General features: G+C 47.2%; 1 protein-coding gene across 2 annotated transcripts in view; it reads right to left on the bottom strand.

Moving 5' to 3' along the window:
* The window catches only part of LOC147734645 (protein mono-ADP-ribosyltransferase PARP12-like), an 844,521-nt gene that overhangs the window by 417,392 nt on the left and 402,468 nt on the right, over positions 1 to 24,661 (bottom strand). For both annotated transcript variants that reach the window (XM_086952943.1, XM_086952944.1), the window contains exon 4: positions 13,546 to 13,642. In XM_086952943.1, the coding sequence (XP_086809069.1) occupies positions 13,546 to 13,642 (97 nt within the window). The remainder of the gene's footprint in view (positions 1 to 13,545; positions 13,643 to 24,661) is intronic.

Consider the following 24,661-nt stretch of genomic DNA (forward strand, 5'->3'; position numbering starts at 1 on the left):
ATTACTCCCCAGTACTCTTTATGAGGAAAGGGGCACAAGCGTTAAATCAAAAGCACAGTGTAACATACAAAGTTGCACAATTTTGGATAAGGGCCGGTGGCCACTTAAACCATATACTAAAAAAGTGGTATAAGAGATACCAATCGAACAGTGGTTAGGCCTAGGGCCTAGAGATTCGCTGGGAGCAGTCAGGACTAGCAATGCTGAAGTCGGGAGTAGCCCACGGAACTCGGGTGCAGCACGGAAAGTGCGGCTTGCACCAATGCAATGTCAATGGTGCGTAAAAGTTACACAAAGTGAGTTAAAAGATACTTCCGCTGAACCTAGAGGAACAAAACTTTAGACACAGACCCTAGAGGTGTGTACCAGTGTAGGAACACCGGCGTTGCAATGTTACCTCACCCACAGGCCGTGGGTGCATAGGGTCGAAGTGGCGTCGGGTTTTGACACGCAGGCTCTTGGTGCTTGGAGCTGTTGAAGCTGCAGGCGATGTGAAGCAGAAGTGTCCGGTGTGATCCAAGGGTGGATCGAAGTAGAAAAGTACCTGAAAGCAGAGGGGACAGAGTCTGGGTCACTCAGCAGTGACCAGGGTGGAACCAGGACGGAACCAGGCAATGTCGGGCGCAATCAGGTGGTTGTTGATAGGCTTCTCTCCGCTGTCACGTGGGCTCTGGGGCATCTGCGACGTCCAGGAGCAGGTCACGATCTGTCCAACGTAGGCTCTCGCCGTCAGCACCGTCGGCTTCAAGATTGCAGCAAACAGCACTTGGCAAAAGCAATCCACGCGGAACCGGGAGATTGCTTATCACTCGAACCAGGAGGGTCAGAGTGGGGGCTCCTTTTCACAGGAGCTGGTGCACATCTGGAGCAACCAGAAAAGCAAGTCGTATTCAAGTTTTCGTCGGCACAGGGGCCACAAGCCAGCTGGCAAGTGACCAGGCCAACGCGTCGAGCCAACACAAGCAGAAGGGCCCCACGCAGCACTCGTCGAGTGTGGAGGGGGTAACTTTGGTGCAAGTGTAGCTCGGGGTGGGGGCTTCTCAAACCCCGGTGCACAGCTTCGAGGATCACTCGTGGGCTGCACAGTCAGCGTCTCGTGGCCTTTTCAAGATGGCGTGCCCCACGCTTCCGGTCGCCTCCACTGGTCTCAGCTCTGCAGGGACTGTGGATCGGGCTGGGAGAAGGCAGGCAAGCTTGATCTCGTCGATCTCTGTCGCTCGAGTTCCGGCGGGAACTGCAACAAAGCAAGGGTCGAGGGCTGGATGGTGCCTGTTTGCACAGGGTGGTCACTCCTTGACCACAAGGGAAATTCTTCAGGCTTCTATGTTGAATAGAATGTCGAAGGGTCCAGAATTCGTTTCTTATGTTTCTTCAGGATGATCTGAGTTGCATTGGCACTGCTCCCACTCTTATTCGAATCTGGTGGGCTGGACATCCTGCTAGGTTCCCTCCTATGGGTGGGACCCAGGAAGGGGGTGGTTACACCCCTTTCCTTTGATCCAGGCCGCGCTGGGACTGGGGCTGGAAGGCCCCAGAACCGGTTTGGCCGGATTATGCAAGGGGCAGCCTTGTGCTCCCCAGGCAGTGTCTGGTTTCTTTGAAACCTCCCTGCTGCAATCCACTATCTCCTGTCTGGGGTGGTTTGACACCGCCCTGCGACAGGAAACCCTTTGTCCAGGCCACCATTTGCTGAGTTTCGGTCAGCAGCAGGAGGCCAGACCCGTGTCTGTGGCAGGGGCATCCATTTTGTGGATCTGAGGCTCATTTTAAATCAACCGCGTTTCAGTAAAGTAACATGTCTTATCCCTCTAGAAGGGTGGAATGCTACCCCCGTCGCCGGAACTGGCGAGGGGGTAGTATTCCAATTCGTATGACACCTTACACGACATGTTTTGATAAAGCCAAACCAAAGTTGCTATATAACCGCGAGGATTATAAGGCGCTTAAGAGTATATGGTATGGCATTATCCCGGATCAGCTTAGGGAGTTGTTCCCGTCAGCTGCAGACAGGCTCAGCTCATGCCAGAGCTCCATCTCGCATAAAACCACGCACTCTGCCTCCAGGATTGATGAGGCCTTCCATAGGAGTGGCTTACAGGCTATATATGTGTCCAGATATAGGTTTAGATATAGGTATACTATATCTAAGCAAGGGGTGTTTACACCCACTTGCCCCAGCTGAGTGATCAGCCAGTTGTGTCAATTTAAGAACCAGCCAGGGGTGGCAAAAGCTATGCTTCAGCCCCTGGCAGGCCTTGGTGGCACCTATGCCCTGAGCACCTATAGTGCATGGTACAGGGGCTGACAAGGAGTCCATTTCCAATTGTGGTATGTACCTATAGCACATGTATTATGAATTTAGAGAGAGAACAGCAGGCTGGGGGTCTGATTAGCAGGCCCACAGCCTCAGTAAGTCGAAAACCAGTGAAGCAAAAAGCAAAAATTGGGGTGACCATAGGATAGCAGACCCTACTCTCCTACACAACCCCCCCCCCCCCAAACGCAGGGACATTAAACTTAACCTTGACCAGATAAGTCTTCATGTTCTAAGTGGAAGTACCTGGAGAGACCATCTGCATTACCATGGTCAGTCCCTGGGCGGTGCTCCACTGTAAAGTCCATCCCCTGTAGGGAAATGGACCACCTGAGCAGTTTGGGATTTTCACCCTTCATCTGATTTAGCCACAAGAGGGGCTTATGGTCTGTCTGAATTAGGAAGTGAGTACCAAACAAGTATGGCCTCAACTTCTTCAGGGCCCAAACCACAGCAAAGGCCTCCCTCTCAAAAGCTGACCAACGTTTCTCCCTGGGGGTCAGCCTTCTGCTAATAAAAGCAATGGGCTGGTCTTGACCATCTTGATTAAGTTGTGAAAGCACAGCTCCCACCCCCAACTCAGAAGCATCTGTCTGTACAATGAACTGTTTGGAGTAGTCAGGACTCTTCAGGATAGGTGCAGAGCACATGGCCTTCTTCAGGTCATCAAATGCCTTTTGACAGCTAACTGTCCACTGAACCTTTTTGGGCATCTTCTTGGATGTCAAGTCATTCAATGGTGTCACAATGGACCCATAGTTCTTTACAAATTTTCTGTAATACCCAGTCAGGCCCAAGAAGGCTCTGACTTGTGTCTGGGTAGTTGGAGGAGCCCAGTCCTGTATGGCCTGGATCTTGCTCTCCAGTGGTTGAACTTGACCCCCACCTACAATGTGGCCCAAGTACACAACCTTGCTCTGCCCTATCTGGCACTTAGTAGCCTTGATAGTCAGGCCTGCCTTTTGCAGGGCCTCCAGAACCTTCTTCAGGTGGATCAGGTGATCCTCCCAGGAGGAGCTAAAGACAGCAATATCATCTAGATATGCTGCACAAAAGTCATCCAACCCAGCAAGGACTTGATTCACCAACCTTTGGAAGGTGGCAGGTGCATTCTTCAAACCAAAGGGCATTACCACAAATTGATAATGCCCACTAGGGGTAGAGAATGCTGTTTTGGCTTTTGACTCTTCAGCTAGTCTGATTTGCCAGTAGCCAGCTGTCAAATCAAATGTGCTCAGAAACTTGGCAGAAGCCAATTTATCAATGAGCTCATCTGCTCTTGGAATGGGATGTGCATCTGTCCTAGTGACAGCATTGAGACCTCTGTAGTCCACACAAAACCTCATTTCTCTCTTCCCATCTTTGGTATGAGGTTTTGGCACAAGGACCACTGGGCTAGCCCATGGGCTCTCTGATGGCTCAATCACTCCAAGCTCCAACATCTTTTGCACCTCAGCCTTTATACAATCCCTGACATGGTCAGGTTGCCTGTAGATCTTATTCTTCACAGGCAGACTGTCACCAGTGTCCACCTCATGGGTGCACCAATTAGTCTGGCTGGGTGTGAGTGAAAACATATGTCTGTGGGCCTGCAACACCTGTCTGCAGTCCACCTGTTGCCGCTCAGTGAGGCTGCCTGCCAAGGCTACTCCATCAACTGAACCATCATCAGGGTTCTGGGAAAGCAGGTCTGGGAGAGGGTCACTCTCTTCCTCCTGATCCCCATCTGTGGCCATGAGGAGACTCATGTCCTCCCTGTCAACAAATGCTTTCAAACGGTTTACATGGAGCACCCTGTGGGGGCTCCTAGGGGTGCCAAAGTCAACCACATAGGTGACTTCTCCCTTTTTCTCAATGATAGGGTAGGGTCCAGTCCATTTGTCCTGGAGAGCTGCTGGCCCCACTGGGTCCAACACCCACACCTTCTGCCCTGGCTGGAACTCAACCAGAACAGCATTTTGGTCATGCCAAGCTTTCTGTAATTCTTGACTTGCCTCAAGGTTTTTGGATGCTCTCTCCATGTATTCAGCCATCCTGGAGCGGAGACCAAGTACATAGTCCACAATGTCTAGTTTAGGCTTTTTGAGAGGTAACTCCCATCCTTACTTCACCAAACTCAATGGACCCCTCACAGGGTGGCCAAACAAAAGTTCAAAAGGGCTGTAGCCAACCCCCTTCTGTGGGACCTCTCTGTAAGCAAAGAGCAAGCAGGGTAAAAGGATGTCCCATTTCCGCCTAAGCTTCTCTGGTAAACCTTTTATCATTCCCTTTAGGGTCTTGTTGAACCTTTCAACAAGCCCATTGCACTGTGGATGGTAGGGTGTGGTAAACTTATAGTTTACTCCACACTCTTTCCACATTGCTTTCAAGTATCCAGACATAAAGTTGGTACCTCTGTCTGAAAGAACCTCCTTTGGAAAGCCCACTCTTGAGAAAACTGCAATGAGGGCTTTTGCCACCACAGGTGCTGTGGTGGTCCTCAGGGGAATTGCCTCTGGGTACCTGGTGGCATGATCCACTACCACCAGTATAAATCTGTGCCCAGATGCTGTTTGAGGATCCATGGGACCCACAATGTCTATTCCAACTCTTTCAAAGGGTACCCCCACCACAGGTAGTGGTATCAGGGGGGCCTTTGTTGTGCCACCTGACTTACCACTGGCTTGGCAGGTGACACAGGAGCGACAAAACTCCTTGACATTTTCTGACATTTGAGGCCAGTGAAAGTGTGGAACAAGCCTGTCCCAAGTCTTATTCTGGCCTAAGTGTCCTGCAAGGGGAATATCATGGGCCAAGGTAAGAAGGAAACCCCTAAACTTCAAAGGTATAACCAACCTCCTGGTTGTGCCAGGCTTGGGGTCTCTAGCCTCTGAATAAAGGAGCCCTTCATCCCAATAAACTCTATGGGTACCTTGAGCATTCCCTGCAGCCTCAGCAGCAGCTTGCTGTCTGAGGGGTTCAAGTGAAGGGCAATCTAATTGGGCCTGCCCCAGGTCTGCCCTTGAGGGTCCCCATGTCCCCAGAAACTCAACCTGGTCAGGTTCAAGCTCCTCTGAGACAGTCTCCTCTTGGACTGCAGAATCAGTTTCCTGTGAAGCTTGATCCTCAACCTGGGGCAAGTGGGAAGGCACAGCCTTAACCCTCTTGCTCCTTCTCTTGGGTTGTGGTTGGTCTATTGTTTCAAGATCCACCACTGGTTCAGGAAGGCACTTCTTAGCCTGAGACCTTGTCACTGCAAGGACATGAGCTGAAATCCCTAGCATTTCTGCATGAGTCCTGTACTCCACTTCTGACCAAACTGAGCTTTCAAGATCATTGCCTAACAGACAGTCTACTGGGAGGTCTGCACTCACAACAACTTTCTTTAGGCCATTCAAACTTCCCCGGATCTATAGAGCAAAACTGGGTGGCCGCTCCTTTCGTTTCCTTGGAGCAAAACATTGGAATGCCCTCCCAGTTCATCTGAGAATGGAACCGTCAGAAACCCTTTTTAGAGCTAAACTTAAAACTCATCTTTTCCCCCATTAACTTTTTCTGTTCCCTGTTCCAGTGGGCCGTAGGGAGTTTTCTTCAGCAATTAGCGCGGGGATACACAGCTGTGCAGCCATGCGCTTTATAAAACGCTTTATTATTATTATTTATTATTATTATTATCTACCCCTCCCCAGGAGAAGTTCACAACAGCCACACTATGGGAAATAGTGGAGTTGCTTGCATTGGTCACTAGGTAACTTTCACCTAGTACAATCTGACCAGGGTCCACAAAGTCTGGTGTCACCATAGTGACACTGGCACAAGTGTCCCTGTAGGCTTGAGCCAGTTTCTCATTGATTAAGGGAGTCTGCCTATATTTGCCCAGGTTACTGGGGCTTACTGCAGTGGTCAAAGATAAGTCCACATCATATAGGAGAACTGCCTGTGTGGGGATTCTGACTAGGCCAGATTCCACCTCAGTACCCAAGGTTAACCCTACTAACCCCTTAGGTTGTGCACTACCACTGCTGACTGTACTAGGGGGTGCAGTTGCTTTAGGAGCTGCAGTGGTAGGAACTGGATTTTTCTTAGTGCATTCACTGCCCCAGTGTGAAACTGATTTGCAGGTATTACACCAAGGTTTCTTTGGGCCATCATTCTTCTTTTTCTTGTTTCCATTTTGGGAACCCCCCTCCTTATTGCTAGTTTGGGGGCCTGAAGACTTCTGGTCCTTTTCTTTATCTTTCTGATTTCCACCCTTCTGGTCTGTTTTCTTCTGGTCACCTTGGTTCTGGTTTTTCTGCTTAATCCTTGTTCTGACCCATTTGTCTGCCTTCTTTCCCAATTCTTGGGGAGAGGTCAAATCAGAGTCAACAGGGTATTGATGCAACAGCTGGTTCTGACAGTTATTAAGGATCTGTTCTCTCATCATAAGATTGTACAATCCTGTATAGTCTGAGACTTTACTTCCCTGCAGCCAACCCTCCAGAGCCTTAGTGGCACATTCAACAAAATCAGTCCAGTCCTGAGTCTGTGCTTTTTGGGTGTTTCTGAACAACAACCTGTATTGCTCAGTGGTTAGGCCAAACCCTTCAATAAGAGCACTCTTCAGGACAGAGTAGTTTTTGGCATCCTCAGGTCTAACAGTGAGGAGCCTATCCCTCCCTTTCTCAGAAAAGGAGTACCATAAAATTGCTGCCCACTGATCCTCAGGGACCTGCTGTACCATGCAGGCCCTCTCAAGAGCAGTCATCCATTTGTGGATGTCATCCCCTTCCTTGTAGGGGGGCACAATTTTTGTCAAGTTTCTATTGTCATAGGCCCTGTCTTTTTCTTTACGAACTTTGCTGCCACCAGTGGCATCTAAGCCACACAATTTTCTTTCTCTTGCTAAAGCAAGTTTAGCTTGAGCCAAGGCTACCTCTTCCCTTTCTATTTGGAGTTGGACAGCCCTCATTCTGGCCCTATGCTCTTTTCTCTGGGAGGGAGTCATCCCTCTTTGAGATTCTCTTGAGGCACTAGAAAGATGAGAGTCCCCTGATTGAGATCTCACCCTCCTGTTGCCTGGGAGAATTTGGTTATGAGATCTGGAGTGGTGCTGGCCCTCTCCATTCCCATGTAGGTCTAGGTTAGCCTGGTTAAGCCTGGCAACCTGTACCTGGGTCACCCTCTGATCCTGATCTTCAGGCTCATCTACATCTGAGCCTTCCTCTTCCTCTTCCTCCTCCTCTTCTTCTTCATCTGGAAGATCCTCATTTTCAGGGGAGTTTATCCCCTCACCTGAATCTAAGGGAGCCTGACTCACCTTATCTAAGTCATCCTTTTCCAGGATAGCTATCAGGTAAGGAATGGTAGGGCCTCTGCCCTTTTTTAGCCCCCTGGCTGTGCACAAGGCACTCAGGTCTTTGTGGCTAAGGTTGTCATATCTGGAAGTTGCCTTGGTAGGGTCAACTGCTACAGGAGCAGAGCCTGAGGCTCCACCTGTATCAGACATGACTGCTAGTGAGGTGTAAGTGGTGCACTTACCTACACTAAGTGTTTTCCTACTGTACCTTGCTAGTGAGTTGTAGTCAGGGTGTGCTAATCCCTTTAATCTACAACTACTAAGTTCAGTAGAACTTAATATGCTAAGCTTTTGATTTATATGTACCTAAGGTACTTGATGTGATCTTTCAATTTTATGTAAAGATTGCAATGGTAAAACAAACAGCAAGCTCAAATCCGCACCGCTGCCCACCAATGTGAGACGTTGGCCTGATATGTAGTGTTTCCAATTCTGGAACCACTTGGTATCAGTCCAAACAAACCCCAAAGATGTCTGGTTGTAAGTCAACCTTGTTAGACAAGCTATCCTAGTGGTAGCATGGACTAAGCAGCCTTAAAGGTTTAACTTAAGAGGTCGTGTTAAGCGAGCTGTTTTACCACATACAATCCTGTAATCAAATGAAAGGACACCACACAAGTATATATTATAAAAATATATGTATTTATTTCTAAATTACTCCCCAGTACTCTTTATGAGGAAAGGGGCACAAGCGTTAAATCAAAAGCACAGTGTAACATACAAAGTTGCACAATTTTGGATAAGGGCCGGTGGCCACTTAAACCATATACTAAAAAAGTGGTATAAGAGATACCAATCGAACAGTGGCTAGGCCTAGGGCCTAGAGATTCGCTGGGAGCAGTCAGGACTAGCAATGCTGAAGTCGGGAGTAGCCCACGGAACTCGGGTGCAGCACGGAAAGTGCGGCTTGCACCAATGCAATGTCAATGGTGCATAAAAGTTACACAAAGTGAGTTAAAAGATACTTCCGCTGAACTTAGAGGAACAAAACTTTAGACACAGACCCTAGAGGTGTGTACCAGTGTAGGAACACCGGCGTTGCAATGTTACCTCACCCACAGGCCGTGGGTGCACAGGGTCGAAGTGGCGTCGGGTTTTGACACGCAGGCTCTTGGTGCTTGGAGCTGTTGAAGCTGCAGGCGATGTGAAGCAGAAGTGTCCGGTGTGATCCAAGGGTGGATCGAAGTAGAAAAGTACCTGAAAGCAGAGGGGACAGAGTCTGGGTCACTCAGCAGTGACCCGGGTGGAACCAGGACGGAACCAGGCAATGTCGGGCGCAATCAGGTGGTTGTTGATAGGCTTCTCTCCGCTGTCACGTGGGCTCTGGGGCATCTGCGACGTCCAGGAGCAGGTCACGATCTGTCTCACGTAGGCTCTCGCCGTCAGCACCGTCGGCTTCAAGATTGCAGCAAACAGCACTTGGCAAAAGCAATCCACGCGGAACCGGGAGATTGCTTATCACTCGAACCAGGAGGGTCAGAGTGGGGGCTCCTTTTCACAGGAGCTGGTGCAGATCTGGAGCAACCAGAAAAGCAAGTCGTATTCAAGTTTTCGTCGGCACAGGGGCCACAAGCCAGTTGGCAAGTGACCAGGCCAACGCGTCGAGCCAACACAAGCAGAAGGGCCCCACGCAGCACTCGTCGAGTGTGGAGGGGGTAGCTTTGGTGCAAGTGTAGCTCGGGGTGGAGGCTTCTCAAACCCCGGTGCACAGCTTCGAGGATCACTCGTGGGCTGCACGGTCAGCGTCTCGTGGCCTTTTCAAGATGGCCTGCCCCACGCTTCCGGTCGCCTCCACTGGTCTCAGCTCTGCAGGGACTGTGGATCGGGCTGGGAGAAGGCAGGCAAGCTTGATCTCGTCGATCTCTGTCGCTCGAGTTCCGGCGGGAGCTTCAACAAAGCAAGGGTCGAGGGCTGGATGGTGCCTGTTTGCACAGGGTGGTCACTCCTTGACCACAAGGGAGATTCTTCAGGCTTCTATGTTGAATAGAATGTCGAAGGGTCCAGAATTCGTTTCTTATGTTTCTTCAGGATGATCTGAGTTGCATTGGCACTGCTCCCACTCTTATTCGAATCTGGTGGGCTGGACATCCTGCTAGGTCCCCTCCTATGGGTGGGACCCAGGAAGGGGGTGGTTACACCCCTTTCCTTTGATCCAGGCCGCGCTGGGACTGGGGCTGGAAGGCCCCAGAACCGGTTTGGCCGGATTATGCAAGGGGCAGCCTTGTGCTCCCCAGGCAGTGTCTGGTTTCTTTGAAACCTCCCTGCTGCAATCCACTATCTCCTGTCTGGGGTGGTTTGACACCGCCCTGCGACAGGAAACCCTTTGTCCAGGCCACCATTTGCTGAGTTTCGGTCAGCAGCAGGAGGCCAGACCCGTGTCTGTGGCAGGGGCATCCATTTTGTGGATCTGAGGCTCATTTTAAATCAACCGCGTTTCAGTAAAGTAACATGTCTTATCCCTCTAGAAGGGTGGAATGCTACCCCCATCGCCAGAACTGGCGAGGGGGTAGTATTCCAATTCGTATGACACCTTACACGACATGTTTTGATAAAGCCAAACCAAAGTTGCTATATAACCGCGAGGATTATAAGGGGCTTAAGAGTATATGGTATGGCATTATCCCGGATCAGCTTAGGGAGTTGTTCCCGTCAGCTGCAGACAGGCTCAGCTCATGCCAGAGCTCCATCTCACATAAAACCACGCACTCTGCCTCCAGGATTGATGAGGCCTTCCATAGGAGTGGCTTACAGGCTATATATGTGTCCAGATATAGGTTTAGATATAGGTATACTATATCTAAGCAAGGGGTGTTTACACCCACTTGCCCCAGCTGAGTGATCAGCCAGTTGTGTCAATTTAAGAACCAGCCAGGGGTGGCAAAAGCTATGCTTCAGCCCCTGGCAGGCCTTGGTGGCACCTATGCCCTGAGCACCTATAGTGCATGGTACAGGGGCTGACAAGGAGTCCATTTCCAATTGTGGTATGTACCGATAGCACATGTATTATGAATTTAGAGAGAGAACAGCAGGCTGGGGGTCTGATTAGCAGGCCCACAGCCTCAGTAAGTCGAAAACCAGTGAAGCAAAAAGCAAAAATTGGGGTGACCATAGGATAGCAGACCCTACTCTCCTACAACCTGTTCCGGAATCTGAGCAGCAGTTCCTGCCTGCTCGCCAAGACCAGCGTGCCAATGAGGGAGAGGTGTGTGTGAGAGTGAGTGAAATCCAGATGGGAGCCCAAAGGTGTTTGGCTACTGAGCGACGTGTGAGGAGCAGTGCAGCATCTTTCGAGCAGTCGCCTGTGTGCAGCATTGTGAGTTTGATAAACATGTGTGCCACAAAGGGCCACTGTGCACCAAAGACAAGAGCTGCATTGATCAGGCAGTTGCCCATGTGCAGCGTTGTGAGTTGTGCGACCCTGTATGCCAGGAGGAGTTGCTGTGCACCAAGGACAAGTGCTAAATTGATTGCACAATTGCCTGTTTGCAGCATTGTGGAAGTAGGCGACCCCCATATGCTAGGAGGGGCCGCGTGTGCCAAGGAACTGGGTCGCATCGATCGGGTAGCCGTCCATGTGTGGGAAATTGCTGGGAACCCGTATGCCAGGAGGGGCCACAGGAAAGGCAACCTTAGGCCAGCGTGACCTGACAGAGAGGTTCATCGGAGCGATCCCATATGCCAGGAGGAGCCGCTCGAAGCGCTGAGGCTGTAAGTCCTGGTTGTTGCCCGTGACCCAAAACTGCTGCTGCAACCCAGATGAGAGAGGCTTTTTATCCGAGGAGGCCTGAGGACAGAGGAGTCTCCCTCGGAGCCCTGTCAGAGAAAAGAGACTGCGCTCATCCCGGAGCAAGTTAGAAAAAGACTTACTGTGTGTGTCTGGAGCCGGAGCAACTCTGATTGTCAGATGCTAGTAAGCATGGCTCAGGAGAGAGGACCAGTGCCTGCCAGAAGCTGCACATGTGAACATGACTTGACTGTGACAATCTGGGCCAGGACCGCATTGCACCGCTGGCAGGTTTTATACCGCTGAAGCTGGTAAGCTGAGCACTGGGCCTACCAGGCCTCAGGGGACATAACACTTTTGGTTTTTGCAACCCTACTGGAATCTTAGTGACTACACCTTATTGACTGAGTACGAGTGGGTGAAACCCCATGAAGGGGACCTTGCAGTTCACTTTCCCTGGAATGTGACGCATGTGAATGGGGAATAACAGCACACCCGGTACATGGGAACTTGGTAGCATGAGGGGGGCCTGACAGCAAGTGTGCCTACCTCAAGAGGCAATGTGTTATTGTTTTTTGAATGTTGTTTATCTCTGTATGTGTAGAATGAGAATTAAAATACTTATTTTATACCAAATAACTATTTGACTGGACATTGATTTATGCTGCTTGTACATTGAGTTATGAGTCATGTTCACTGATCTGTATCTACACTTACCTCCGAGAGAGCTTTGACTGCTTGTGCTATGTTACCAAACTGAGAGTCAGGTGCAGAAAGTGACCCAGTTGAGCAAGATCCATAATAGAGAGGAGTCCAGGATATCAAAGGTAAAAGGCCTCAGTGGGTCATGTAACCCCTGCATGGCCCATGGCCCCCCTTCTGAAAATTGGCGACTAGCGGTGCAGCGCCTAACGTTTTGGGAGTAAAAAAAAACAGATGTGGCATTGTTCATTTCCAATTTGCAGCAGTGTTGCAATTAGTCCAGTTTAGGTAATGGAGAACACAGAGTAGAGAATTGACCTCAGCACCATGTCCATAGATCAGATGATAATGTATGTAGGGACAGAGAGTGGAGGATTCCCAGTAGTAGCGACAGAGAGGTCCTTGCTAATTTCATTAGATACCAATTTGAGATACTGGGTGAAAAAGGCTGTAGCTGACTCTAGGGAGGGAACCATGTTAGCAACCCAGGAAGAGACGCTGTCGATTCAGGCTCTATGATCCCCTTAGTACAGATATATCCCAGACACACGCCAAAAGTGTCTCCTCTAATGCCTTTCCCAGAGTTTCAGCAAGACATTCACCACCTGTAGTTTTCAGAATACAGTAGGTGTGTACACCACCCCAAATTTCCAGGGTACCACTGTCACTGCCTCCAGAAATAAATCCCTTGAGGGCGGGGAGGAGGGTTGAGTCTAGCAGTGACCATGAGCTTGCAGTAGGCACTTCAGAAAGTCTGACTGATGAAGATGACAAAGCTAGAGACTTTGAAAGGGAGAAGCTAAGACTAGCTCAAAGGGAACAATAGGAGAGGAGGCATAAGAGACATGAGGAGTGGGCTTGGGAGGAGAAACAGAAGGAAAAGGACAGAGAGCTGGAAAAAGAAAGAATAGCCCTGGAGAGAGAGAAACTTAGGATGGCAGCAATTACATCTCCATCTGGTATAAGTAACTCTACTTTCAGTTCGAGCTAGGTGTTAGCCAAGGTTCTAAAAAATCTTGTGCATCTCTAAGTGAAAGGCCCGGACATTTTAGAAAGGTTTGTGAGCTTTGAGGTTGCTTGTAAGGCGCAGACCTTGAATGAGGTGTCTAAGGCAGCTGCCTTGATGGGGCACAGGTCTTATGTAATATGAGCCCATGAGTCTAATACCTATGTGGCAAACTAATAACATCCAGTTGTTGCATAAGGCTTAAATAGGAAGACACAGCAAAAAACAGTCTCTAAAGCTGGTTCACATACAGACACTGATTTGTCACTTGCCTCGGAGATCTGAAAAAGGCGGTGGAAGAGAAGATGACAGTTCAATATTTCCCCTGTCTTCTTCTGCCTCCCTCTGGTGTCTACAACTTGGAAGAAGGTGGGTCAGGCTATTCTGCCACCCACCACTACCTTCTCTGCCAGCAGCAGTGAAGCTAGTAAGCTTGAATTATTCATCCAAACTTCTAAATTATCAAACAATATAATACGTACCTTAGCTTTAACTCATCTATCTCCTCGTTGGACGAAAACCTTGATCTCCTAAAGACGTCTTTCTTTGTTCCGTAAATACAATTTTTCTGAATCATGTCTTTGAAACAGGAAAAAAAGAATTTATGAAATAAGTGTGGTGCTACAGACGTGGAACTTTATGCTTGCACTAGATATACAATCCCACAGTTAAGTAGGACACTTCTCTTGAAAGTAGTATTTTTATCTGAAAACAACATATCATCTTTCAAAATGGTGGGCACACACCACCACTCCCATTGGACTTCCAATAAATTGTCTTTGCTATCCACATCTGTATAGAAAACAAAAACATCCAACAAGCAAATTTTAATAAACGAAAAATAGAAGTGCAAGCTCATTGTGGTATCCACCATCAAGCACAAGACCAAGTGTTAACAAAAAGTATAACTGATAAACCAACTTCCTTTTTAACTTTTTATTTAAACCGGTTCTTTTTTACTATTGTTGGCAGAGAGCTTCACTTATATAATGCTTCCATTGCAGTTCTAAATGATCACAGTTGAGTCAAGGACAACTGACATGCAAAAACAAATCAACACTGATATAAACCATTGGATGATAATGATACACTGTCCTTTCCCAGGATTCTTCCTAATTGAGTGTAAAACATCTTGAGCTCAGCCTAACGCAGAAGAAACTCACTTAGTGACTGACAAAAAACAGGAAGAGACTTGTTCAGAAAAAGAAAAAACAACTTGTGACTCCAGTTGCAGTCAAGGTGTATGTCTTTTTTCTATGGGAGATTGCCCTTGCTCATATCGGGGCAGCAGGTGAAGCCACAAAAAACAATCAAAATAAAGGTATTGAATAAAGATACCATAGCACTCAGGACAGAAGTCTGACAAGTAAAAAGTCCATCATATATAGTTCGTAGGCATTAAATCCAGTATTATGACTTTATTGAGTCCAGTACATGTATCATCAACACAACAGCCTACAGATGTTTGATCGTGTTATGTGACTTTTTCAAGAGTGCAAGTGCATGAAACACAGTAAAGACAGAGATAACATAAAAAAATTAATTTAGTATCTGGTGACATGATGTGATGAGAGGACCAAGTACCCGTAGGTGACAGAGACGTCTGAAGAAAGAAGAGAAGGTTTAGGGCCAGATGTACGAACCTTTTCTGCACTCGCAAAAGGGAGATCAGCCAGCAAAAAAGGGTCATGGCTTGTACAAACACTGTTTTGTGAGTCACTGACTCGCAAAATAGCGTTTGTGACCCTCGCTATTGGGAAGGGGCATCCCTTCCTAATAGCGAGACTCAATGCCATTTACTAATGTTTTGTGAATGCATTTGCAACAGCAAATCACTCGCAGTTTACCACCTACTCAAGTAGGTGGTAAACCACTCGCAAACGGGGAGGGGTCGCCGGGGGACCCCTTCGCCTTTGTGAATGGGTGTATAAAGATTTTTTTAAGAACAGGCAGTGGTCCCAGGGACCACTGTCTGCCTTAAAAAATGGAACTGAAACGTTTCATTTTTTCTTTTTTAAATGCAGCCTGTTTATCTTGAAGGAAAATGGACTGCATTAAAAAAATAACTTCTCTATTTAAAAAGCAATCCCAGTCATGGTGGTCTTCTGACCACAGCAGGCCACCATCCCTGGGAGTGTTAGCTATTCCCAATGGGGTCGCAAATTGCGCATGCCTCATGAATATTAATCAGGCATGCAATTTGAGACACCTTTGGGAACCACTAAATGTGCCTGAGACACTGTTGTAGATTCACTTTTGCGAGTCACAAATTGAGAGTCGCAATTTGAAGCAATATGTGACTCGCAAAAGTGAATGGTCGTACATCTGGCCCCTGGAGAAGTAAAAAACATACCAACCCACGCCTAAGTATTGGAAAATGAAAGGATACAGTGTCCCATGTACATAACCATTAAAGAACAGGGAATTGAAGTCCCAATTGCAAACAGGTAGTAACGCATTTGTCAGAGTTAGAGCTACTGTCGTAGTAAATAACAATGTCTTTTATTTAAGTTTTTTGGTTTAGAGTGTAGTGGAATTATGAACAGAGACACAGCTGCAGCACTGCCTAGAGGACTTAGAATGAAGACTTAGCGATGAGACCAGAGAAGTAGGTAGCAGCACTGTGTAGAGGACTTACAATTAGGAATTATCGACAGGACCAGAGAAGCAGCTAGCAGCACTGTCTATAGGACTAAGAACGAAGAATTACTAACAGGACTAAATATGCAGCTGCAGCACTGCCTAGAGGACTTAGAATGAGGAATTTTTGACGGGACCAGAGAAACAGCTAGCAGCATTACCTCGAGGACTGACAACGGGGAATTACTACTGTAACCAAGGGCAAAGCCGCAGCACTGCCTAGAGGACTTCGAATGGAGGAAGTTACTGAAAGGACCAGAGAAGCAGCTAGCAGCACTGTCTAGAGAGTAGGAATGAGAAATTATTGACGGGACCAGAGAAACAGCTAGCAGCATTACCTAGAGGACTGAGAACGAGGAATTACTACTGTAACCAAGGGCAAAGCTGCAGTACTGCCTCGAGGACTTAGAATGGAGGAAGTTACTGACCGGACCAGAGAAGCAGCTACCAACACTGTCTAGAGGATTTAGAATGAGGAATTATTAACAGGACCAGAGAAACAGCTAGCAGCATTACCTAGAGGACTAAGAACGGGGAATTACTACTGTAACCAAGGGCAAAGCTGCAGCACTGCCTAGAGGACTTAGAATGGAGGAAGTTACTGACAGGACCGAAGAAGCAGCTAGCAGCACTGTCTAGAGGACTAGGAATGAGAAATTACCAACATGACCAGAGTAGCAGCTAGCAGCACTGCCTACAGGACTAAGAATGAAGAATTACCACTTCGACCACTGGGATCAGAGACGAAGCTGCCACACTGTCTACAGGACTTAGGATAAGGAGTTACCTATGAGACCAGAAAATCAGGGAGCAGCACTGTCTAGATGCCTTAGAATGAGGAATTACTGACAGACCACAGAAGCAGCTAAAGCACTGTCTATAGGACTTAGAATGTAGCTAGCAACACTGACCAGTGCACTATGAATGAGGATTTCCGAGGGGACAAGAGAACAAACTATCAGCAATGTAAGAATAAGTTTTTATCGTAAGATGTAAATTTTAGTGAAACCGATATATGTAAAAAAGGCATATAAGAGTTTTTATCTGATATTGGCTCAATTTTACCTGGTTTTTATGGGTTTTATGAGAATATTTTAAACTTGTGATATTGCCTATTGCTATTGTTTAAAGACTATGGTCTTAATAAACAGAAATTTTGACTTGACTTGACTTTCAGCAGTGCCCAGAGGACTACGAATGAGGAATTACCTCTGGGAACAGAGACACAGATGCAGCATTGCCTAGAGGACTTAGAATGAAGAATTACCAATGAGAGCAGAGAAGCAGGTAGCAGCACTGTGTAGAAGACTTAGAATGAGGAATTATCAACAGGACCAGAAAAGCAGCTAGCAGCACTATCTATAGAACTAAGAACAAGGAACTACTAAGAGGACCAAAGATGCAGCTGCAGCACTGCCTAGAGGACTTAGAATGAGGAATTACTGACGGGACCAGAGAAGCAGCTAGGAGCATTACCTAGAGGACCGATAACGAGGAATTATAATGAGGGATTACCCCTTGGACCGGAGAAAACCCAGCCACACTGTCTAGAGGACTTAGGATAAGGAATTACCTATGAGACCAGAATATCAAGTAGCAGCACTGTCTGGTGCACTATGAATGAGGATTTACCGACAGGACCAGAGAACAACCTATCAGCAGTGCTTAGAGGACTTAAGAAAGAGACACAGCTGCAACACTGCCCAGAGGACTTAAAATGAGGAATTTCCGATGAGACCAGAGAAGCAGGTAGCAGCACTGTTGAAGAACTTAGAATGAGGAATTATCGACAGGACCGAAGAAGCAGCTGCAGCACTGCCTAGAGGTTTTAGAATGAGGAAATACTTATGGGACCAGAGAAGCAGCTAGCAACACAGTCTAGAGGACTTAGAATGGGTAATTACTACTATAACCAAAGGCACAGCTGCAGCACTGCCTATAAGACTTAGAATGGGGGAAGTTGCAGACAGGACCTGAAACGCAGCTAGCAGCACTGTCTAGAGGACTAAGAATGAGAAATTACCAACGTGAACAGAGAAGCAGCTCGGAGCACTGCCTACAGGACTAAGAATGAGGAATTACCTCTGGGAATAGAGACTCAGCTGCAGCACTGCCTATAGGACTTAGAATAAGGAATTACCAATGAGAACAGAGAAGCAGCTAGCAGCACTGTCTAGAGGACTAAGAATGAGGAATTACTGATGAGACGAGAAGACTAAGAATGAGGAATTACCACTGGGAACAGAGACACAGCTGCACTACTGCCTGTAGGACTTAAAATGTGGGAATTACCGACAGGACCACAGAACCAGTTGCAGCACTGTGTAGAGGACTTAGTGTATGGAATTACCGATGGAACAAGAGTAGCAGCTAGCAGCACTGCCTTGACTACTGGGAATGAGGAATTACCGACGGGACCAGAGTAGCAGCTAGCAGCTCTATCTAGAGGACTTAGATTGAGGAATTACAGATGGGACAAGAGTAGCAGTTAGCAGCACTGTCTTGAAGACTTAGGATGAGGAATTAACAACGGTACCAGAATAGCAGGTATTAGCACTGTCTTGAAGACTTAGAAGGAGAAATTACCAATGGGACCAGAGTAGCAACTAGCAGCACTGTCTAGAAGACTTTGAATGAGAAATTACCTACAGGACCACAGTAGCAACTAGCAGCACTGTCTAGTAGACTTCCAATGAGAAATTACCAACAGGACCATAGAAACAGCTAGCAGCACTACCTAGAGCACTCGGAGTGAGGAATTTGCGATGGGACCAGAGCAGAACTGTATGAAAGACTTAGAATGAGGCATTACAGACAGGACTAGAGTAGCACCTAGCAGCACTGTCTCGAGGACTCCGAATGAGGAATTACTGATGGGACTAGAGTAGCACCTAGCAGCACTGTCTAGAGGACTTAGAAAGAGGAATTACCACTGGGACCAGAGAAGCAGCTAGCAGCACTGGATAGAAGCCAAAGAATGAGGAATTACCACTAGGAACAGAGACACGGCTGCAGCACTGTCTAGAGGACTTATAATGGAGCTAGCAGCACTGTCTAGAGGACTTAGAATAAGGAATTAGCACTTGGACCAGAGAAACCACTGCAGCACTCTCTAGAGGACTAAGAATGAGGAATTGCCACTTGGACCAAAGAAGCAGCTAGCAGCACTGGCTAGAAGTCTTGGAATTAGAAATTGCTGATCGGACTAGAGCAGCAGCTAGTAGCACTGACCAGAGGACTATGAATGAGAAATTACAGACAGGACCACAGTAGCAACCAGCAGAACTGTGTAGAGGACGTAGAATGGGGAATTACCAATGGGGTCAGAGTAACAACTAGCAGCACTGTCAAGAGGACATAGAATAAGGAATTACCGATGCGGCAGAGGAAGCCACTGCAGCCCTTTCTAGAGGACTAACAATGAGGAATTACCACAGGCCCCAGAGTAGCAGCTAGCAGTACTCGCTAGAGGCCTTAAAATGAGGAACTACCAAAGGGACAAGAGAAGCAGCTAGCAGCACTGTCTGAAAGACTTAGATTGAGGAATTACAGATGGGACAAGAGTAGCTGCCAGCAGCACTGTCTGGAGGACTTAGATTGAGGAATTACAGATGGGACCAGAAAAGCAGCTAGCAGCACTGTCTAGAGGAGTTAGAAAGAGGAATTACCACTGGGACTAGAAAAGCAGGTAGCATCACTGGCTAGAAGCCTAGGAATGAGGAATTACCACTAGGAACAGAGACACAGCTGCAGCACTGTCTAGAGGACTTAGCATGAGGAATTACCGACAGGTGCAAAATAGCAATTAGCAGCACTGTCTAGAAGACCTAGAATTACCGACGCAACAGAGAAGCAGCTAGCAGCACTGTCTAGAGGATTTAGGATGAGGAATTGCCGCTGGGACCAGAGAAGCCACTGCAGCACTGTCTAGGGGACTAAGAATGGAGAATTGCCACTGGGACCAAAGAAGCAGCTAGCAGCACTGTCCACAAGTCTTGGAATGAGAAATTACTGACGGGATCATAGCAGGAGCTAGCAGCACTGTCTAGAGGACTCTGAATGAGAAATTACAGACAGGACCACATTAGCAACCAGCAGAACTGTGTAGAGGACTTAGAATGAGGAATTACCGACGGGGTCAGAGTAAGAACTAGCAGCACTGTCAAGAGGACTTAGAATAAGGAATTACCGACGAGACCAGAGCAGCAGCTAGAAATACTGTCTAGAGAACTTAGAATGAGGAATTGCCACTCGTAACAGAGAAGCTACTGCTGCACTGTCTAGAGGACTAAGAATGAGGAATTACCACAGGCCCCAGAGTAGCAGATAGCAGCACTGCCTAGATGCCTTAAAATGAGGAACTACCAACGGGACAAGAGAAGCAGCTAGCAGCACTGCATAGAGGACTAAGAATGAGGAATTACCACTGGGACCAGGGAAGCAGCTGCAGCACTGTCTAGAAGACTTAGCCTGAGTAATTACTCCAGTGAACAGAGACACAGCTGCAGTACTGCTAGTAAGGCTGTATGAAAGACTCAGAATGAGGAATTTCCGACAGGACCAGAGTAGCAACTAGCAGCACTGTCTAGAGGACTTCGAATTAGGATTCACCGATGGGACCAGAGAAGCAGCTAGCAGCACTGTCAAGAGGTCTTAGAATGAGGAGTTACCACTGGGACCAGAGAAGCCACTGCAGCACTGTATAGAGGACTAAAAATGAGGAATTACCACTGGGACCAGAGAAGCAGCTAGCAGCACTGAACAGAAGCCTATGAATGAGGAATTACCACTAGCAACAGAGACACGGCTGCAGCACTGTCTAGAGGACTTATAATGCAGCTAGCAGCACTGTCTAGTGGACTATGAATGAGGTTTTACAGACTGGAACAGAGAACGAGCTATCAGCAGTGCCCAGAGGACTAAGAATGAGGAATTACCTCTGGGAACGGAGACACAGCTGCAGCCCTGCCCAGATGACTTAAAATGTGGGAATAACCTACAGAACAAGAGCAGCAGCTGCAGCACTATCTAGAGGACTTAGAATAAGGAATTACCAATGAGTCCAGAGAAGCAGCTAGCAGCACTGTCTAGATGAGTTAGTATGAGGAATTACTGACAAGACCAGAGAAGCAGCTAGGAACACAGCCCAGACTTAGAAAGCGGAATTACCACTGAGAACAGAGAGACAGCTTCAGTACTGCTTGTAGGACTTAAAATGTGAGAATAAAAAACAAGACCAGAGAAGCAGTTGCAGCACTGTGTAGAGGACTTAGAATTTAGAATTACCGATGGGAGAAGAGTAGCAGCTAGCAGCACTGTCTTGAGTATTTGGAATGGAGAATTAACAACGGTACCAGAGTAGCAGCTAGCAGCACTGTCTGAAAGACTTAGATTGAGGAATTACTGAAGGGACAAGAGTAGCAGCCAGCAGCACTATCTGGAGGACTTAGATTGTGGGATTACAAATGGCACCAGAGAAGCAGCTAGCAGCACTGTCTAGAGGAGTTAGATAGAGGAATTTGGAACCAGAAAAGCAGCTAGCAGGACTGGATAGAATGAGGAATTACCACTAGGAACAGAGACACAGCTGCAGCACTGTCAAGCGGACTTAGAATGAGGAATTAGCCTTAGGTGCAAAATAGCAGCTAGCAGCATTGTCTAGAGGACTTAGAATGAGGAATTACCACTGGGACCAGAGAAGCAGCTAGCAGCACTGCCTTGAAATGAGGAATTAGCAACGGGACCAGAGTAGCAGCTAGCAACACTGTCTAGAGGTCTTAGAATGAGGAATTACCAACAGTATATTTCAACAAAGGGAGAGATAGGGAGATTCAAGGACACTCTCTCAGTCCCCCTCATCAGGTTGTCTCTGTACTCATTCATTTCTTTATTTAGTTCATCAAGCCGTTTTTTTAAACCAGTGATTGTTGTTTTGAGATGGGATTCAGTTTCTCTGATTTCAATCATTAGTGCTTCGGAGAGTCTGAGTGCTGTCTTTATTATTAGGACCATCCAGTCGCGCGTGCAATGCCACGCGATCATGGCCCAATCCTTTCTAAAGGTGGGGTCGTTGAGAAAGATACGAGGGGCATTTGTGACCAACAAACCTTTAGGTGCTGTGTTGGAGACAAGATATCCCTTGAGGATGGTACCGTGGAGAATGGTGCGTATGTGATCCTTCTTTTTCTCTGTAAGGTTTTCCCATTCCGTGGTATTAGCTATTGCTTGGGATATATGTGGATCCGCAAAGATGGTAGGATCCGACATTAATTCCTCAATTTCCGCTTCAGAATATGTCAGGCCCAGGTTTGCCATGGTGAGATATCAATGTAAGGGGGTCGGAGTATTTTGGTAAAACAAGCAATGATAAAGGAATATTACCTTGCTTGAGGTAAAAGACAGGCTCTCACAGCTGTGCGCTGCTATGATATATTTCAACAAAGGGAGAGATAGGGAGATTCAAGGACACTCTCTCAGTCCCCGGTTAAATCTACATAAACAAAAACAGAGAGGTCAGGTCAGTCTCAGAACTGCCACAAATATGGAGCGGAGTGGGAAAAGTTCACACACTCACTCTGGGTGAGTAGGAAGGCCCTCACACACCGACCTAGTCAGTGTCATGCTTCATCACTGGGCCCCACCAAAGAGGCCGAGTGCCTCTTTGGTGTGCTACAACGCCAGAAAGACTGCGGAGCTGGTTGTGTGGAAAGGGCGTGATGTGAGGGTAACTACCCTTAAAATTTAAAGTGCCTAAAAGGGTATCAATAAAAAATTATTTTAATGAGTGATCCCTAAGACACAAAGTGAAAAGTAATTATGTGTCTGAATTTACATGCCAAGGTTTTAGGATTGGTTAAATTCAGAGAATTACTATGAATCAGTCAACATGTTTCTGCCATACGGGTGGTTTCAGTTTACCAAGGCATTCATCAGGACTATACCCCGGCGGTATGGACTCTCTAATCGTCCACCCTAACCTGGGGGCGTGAAAGTGAAAAATAAAAAGGTGAAAAAGTGCTTAAAAAATTAGAAGAGCAAGTCGCTCATTCTAAAAAAGAACTCCAAAGTCAGGAGTGTCTCAGCACCTGTAAAGTGAAAATACACATACAAACACAAAGAGACATACATATAATTAATATACGCCATTTCGAAAGATCATAGTGCTCCATAGTTTGTGGCAAACAATGGTGTGCCCACAGTAAACGCTATTTTTTGCACCATCCGAATACCCCTATGTGGATGATAGCGTTAACTCTGGGGAGTGAAGTGCTAAGGTGTTTAATTAAAAAGCTACAGCTGTAGATATGGGGTTAAAAACGCGATGTAAATGCTCCTTATGAAGGGATCAATGGACCAAAGGTCTGTGACCCCCTAAGTTGATAATATGGGTGATATCTCACTTTAAAACAGGGCGCTACTTGCACCATGGGTCTCGGGAGCGGGGTTGGAGCGTACCTGGCACATCCTGTAAAGAGAGAGGATTTTATGTAAAAAGCCTCCAAAGCAGGTAGTACTTAGCTCGTTTTGGCGAAATACCAATCGTTCAATATCTAGCGTCCACTCACGCCCTCAACGCTCGCAGCCCACTTTGAACCTTCGTGTTGCCTCAAAACCGGACCCCGACGATGGTGAGCGGGGCCGGTGACTGAGTATAAATGTGTTGTTGCTGCCGAGCGCGTTCTTCCGGGTGGGCGTGTCCAGGCACAGTGAGGCTTGGAACGCACCCGCCCAGACCAAGGAGGCGTGGACCAATTCCAAAGCGAGGTTTGGAAGCGGGAGCCTATCGGGAGCCTGACCGGCAACTACGCTGGTCAGCTACAGCGTTTCTTGATGCTGGGTTATCAAAAAGGCTGTGTGATAAAGAGAAAAGAGGTATTATGAAAACGAGACTGCCAAAGAATATAACATGGCAAGTGAAAGACTAATACATGTTTGAAGTGCGGTGTGCACTGTGTATATGAGATATACATACAGAAAGAGAGTTACTGCTCATTTTCAGAGATTCTAATAGCAAAAATGATGGGATATTGGTACAGAGGGTTGAGAAGATATGGTACACATACGCACTCAACAAGTTTGGCATATGATGCTAAATTAATCATATAGTCATAAGGTTAGCTTTAGGACAGCACAGTGTTCCACGGGATGTCGTCGTTGAGGCCGTTGGTGTTAGTGCCTAAACGATACACCCAGCGCTGCTCTTTTTCGAACAGTCTATTAGTGATATTTATTGTGCCTTCAATTTCTTCAATTATGGTCCACCTCATATCATTAGTGGTGTGGTTATTGTCCAAGAAATGGCGGCTTAGCTTGGTTGTTGCCTTTTTACACCTTACGTTGCTTCGATGTTCGCAAATGCGCTGTTTAATTTTACGTGTGGTCATGCCCACATAGCGCAGCTGGCAAGGACAGGTAATTAGATAGACCACGTTCATTGAGTTGATGTCCACGCTGGGTCCACACTTTTCCTACTTCCAGTGATAGGGTTTTTGTTGCTTCAGTTAAATGGCAGACGCTGCAGTCTGAACAGGGATAATGCCCGGTGATTTTTGGCATGCCCCATGCTGCAGTCACTGAAGGTATGGTGTTTGGTGGTTTTTCTTTTGGGCGAGTGTGGACTAATGTGTCTCGCAAACTCCGTCCTCTTTTGAAAGAAAAAAGGGGTTTCTCCCAATTCTCTTTGCAAGATGTTACAATGTTCCAATGTTTGTTAATGCTTTTTTTCATCGGATTCGAGAGGCTGCTGAATGTGGTGACACATGTAAGAGGTATTTGGTCAGAATTGTTCATCTTTTCTTCCAAAAGTACCTCCCTTGGCTGATTTCTTGCTCTTTTGAATCCTTTATTCAGGATAGGTGCTGGGTAGCCTCTGTCTTTTAGTTTTTCCGTGAGGTTAATGGACTGATCTTTAAAGTCTGAAATAGTGCTGCAATTCCTCCTGAGTCTCAGATATTGCCC

Source organism: Lissotriton vulgaris, chromosome 1_2 (assembly GCF_964263255.1).
Source record: "Lissotriton vulgaris chromosome 1_2, aLisVul1.2, whole genome shotgun sequence".
Lineage (NCBI taxonomy): Eukaryota > Metazoa > Chordata > Amphibia > Caudata > Salamandridae > Lissotriton > Lissotriton vulgaris.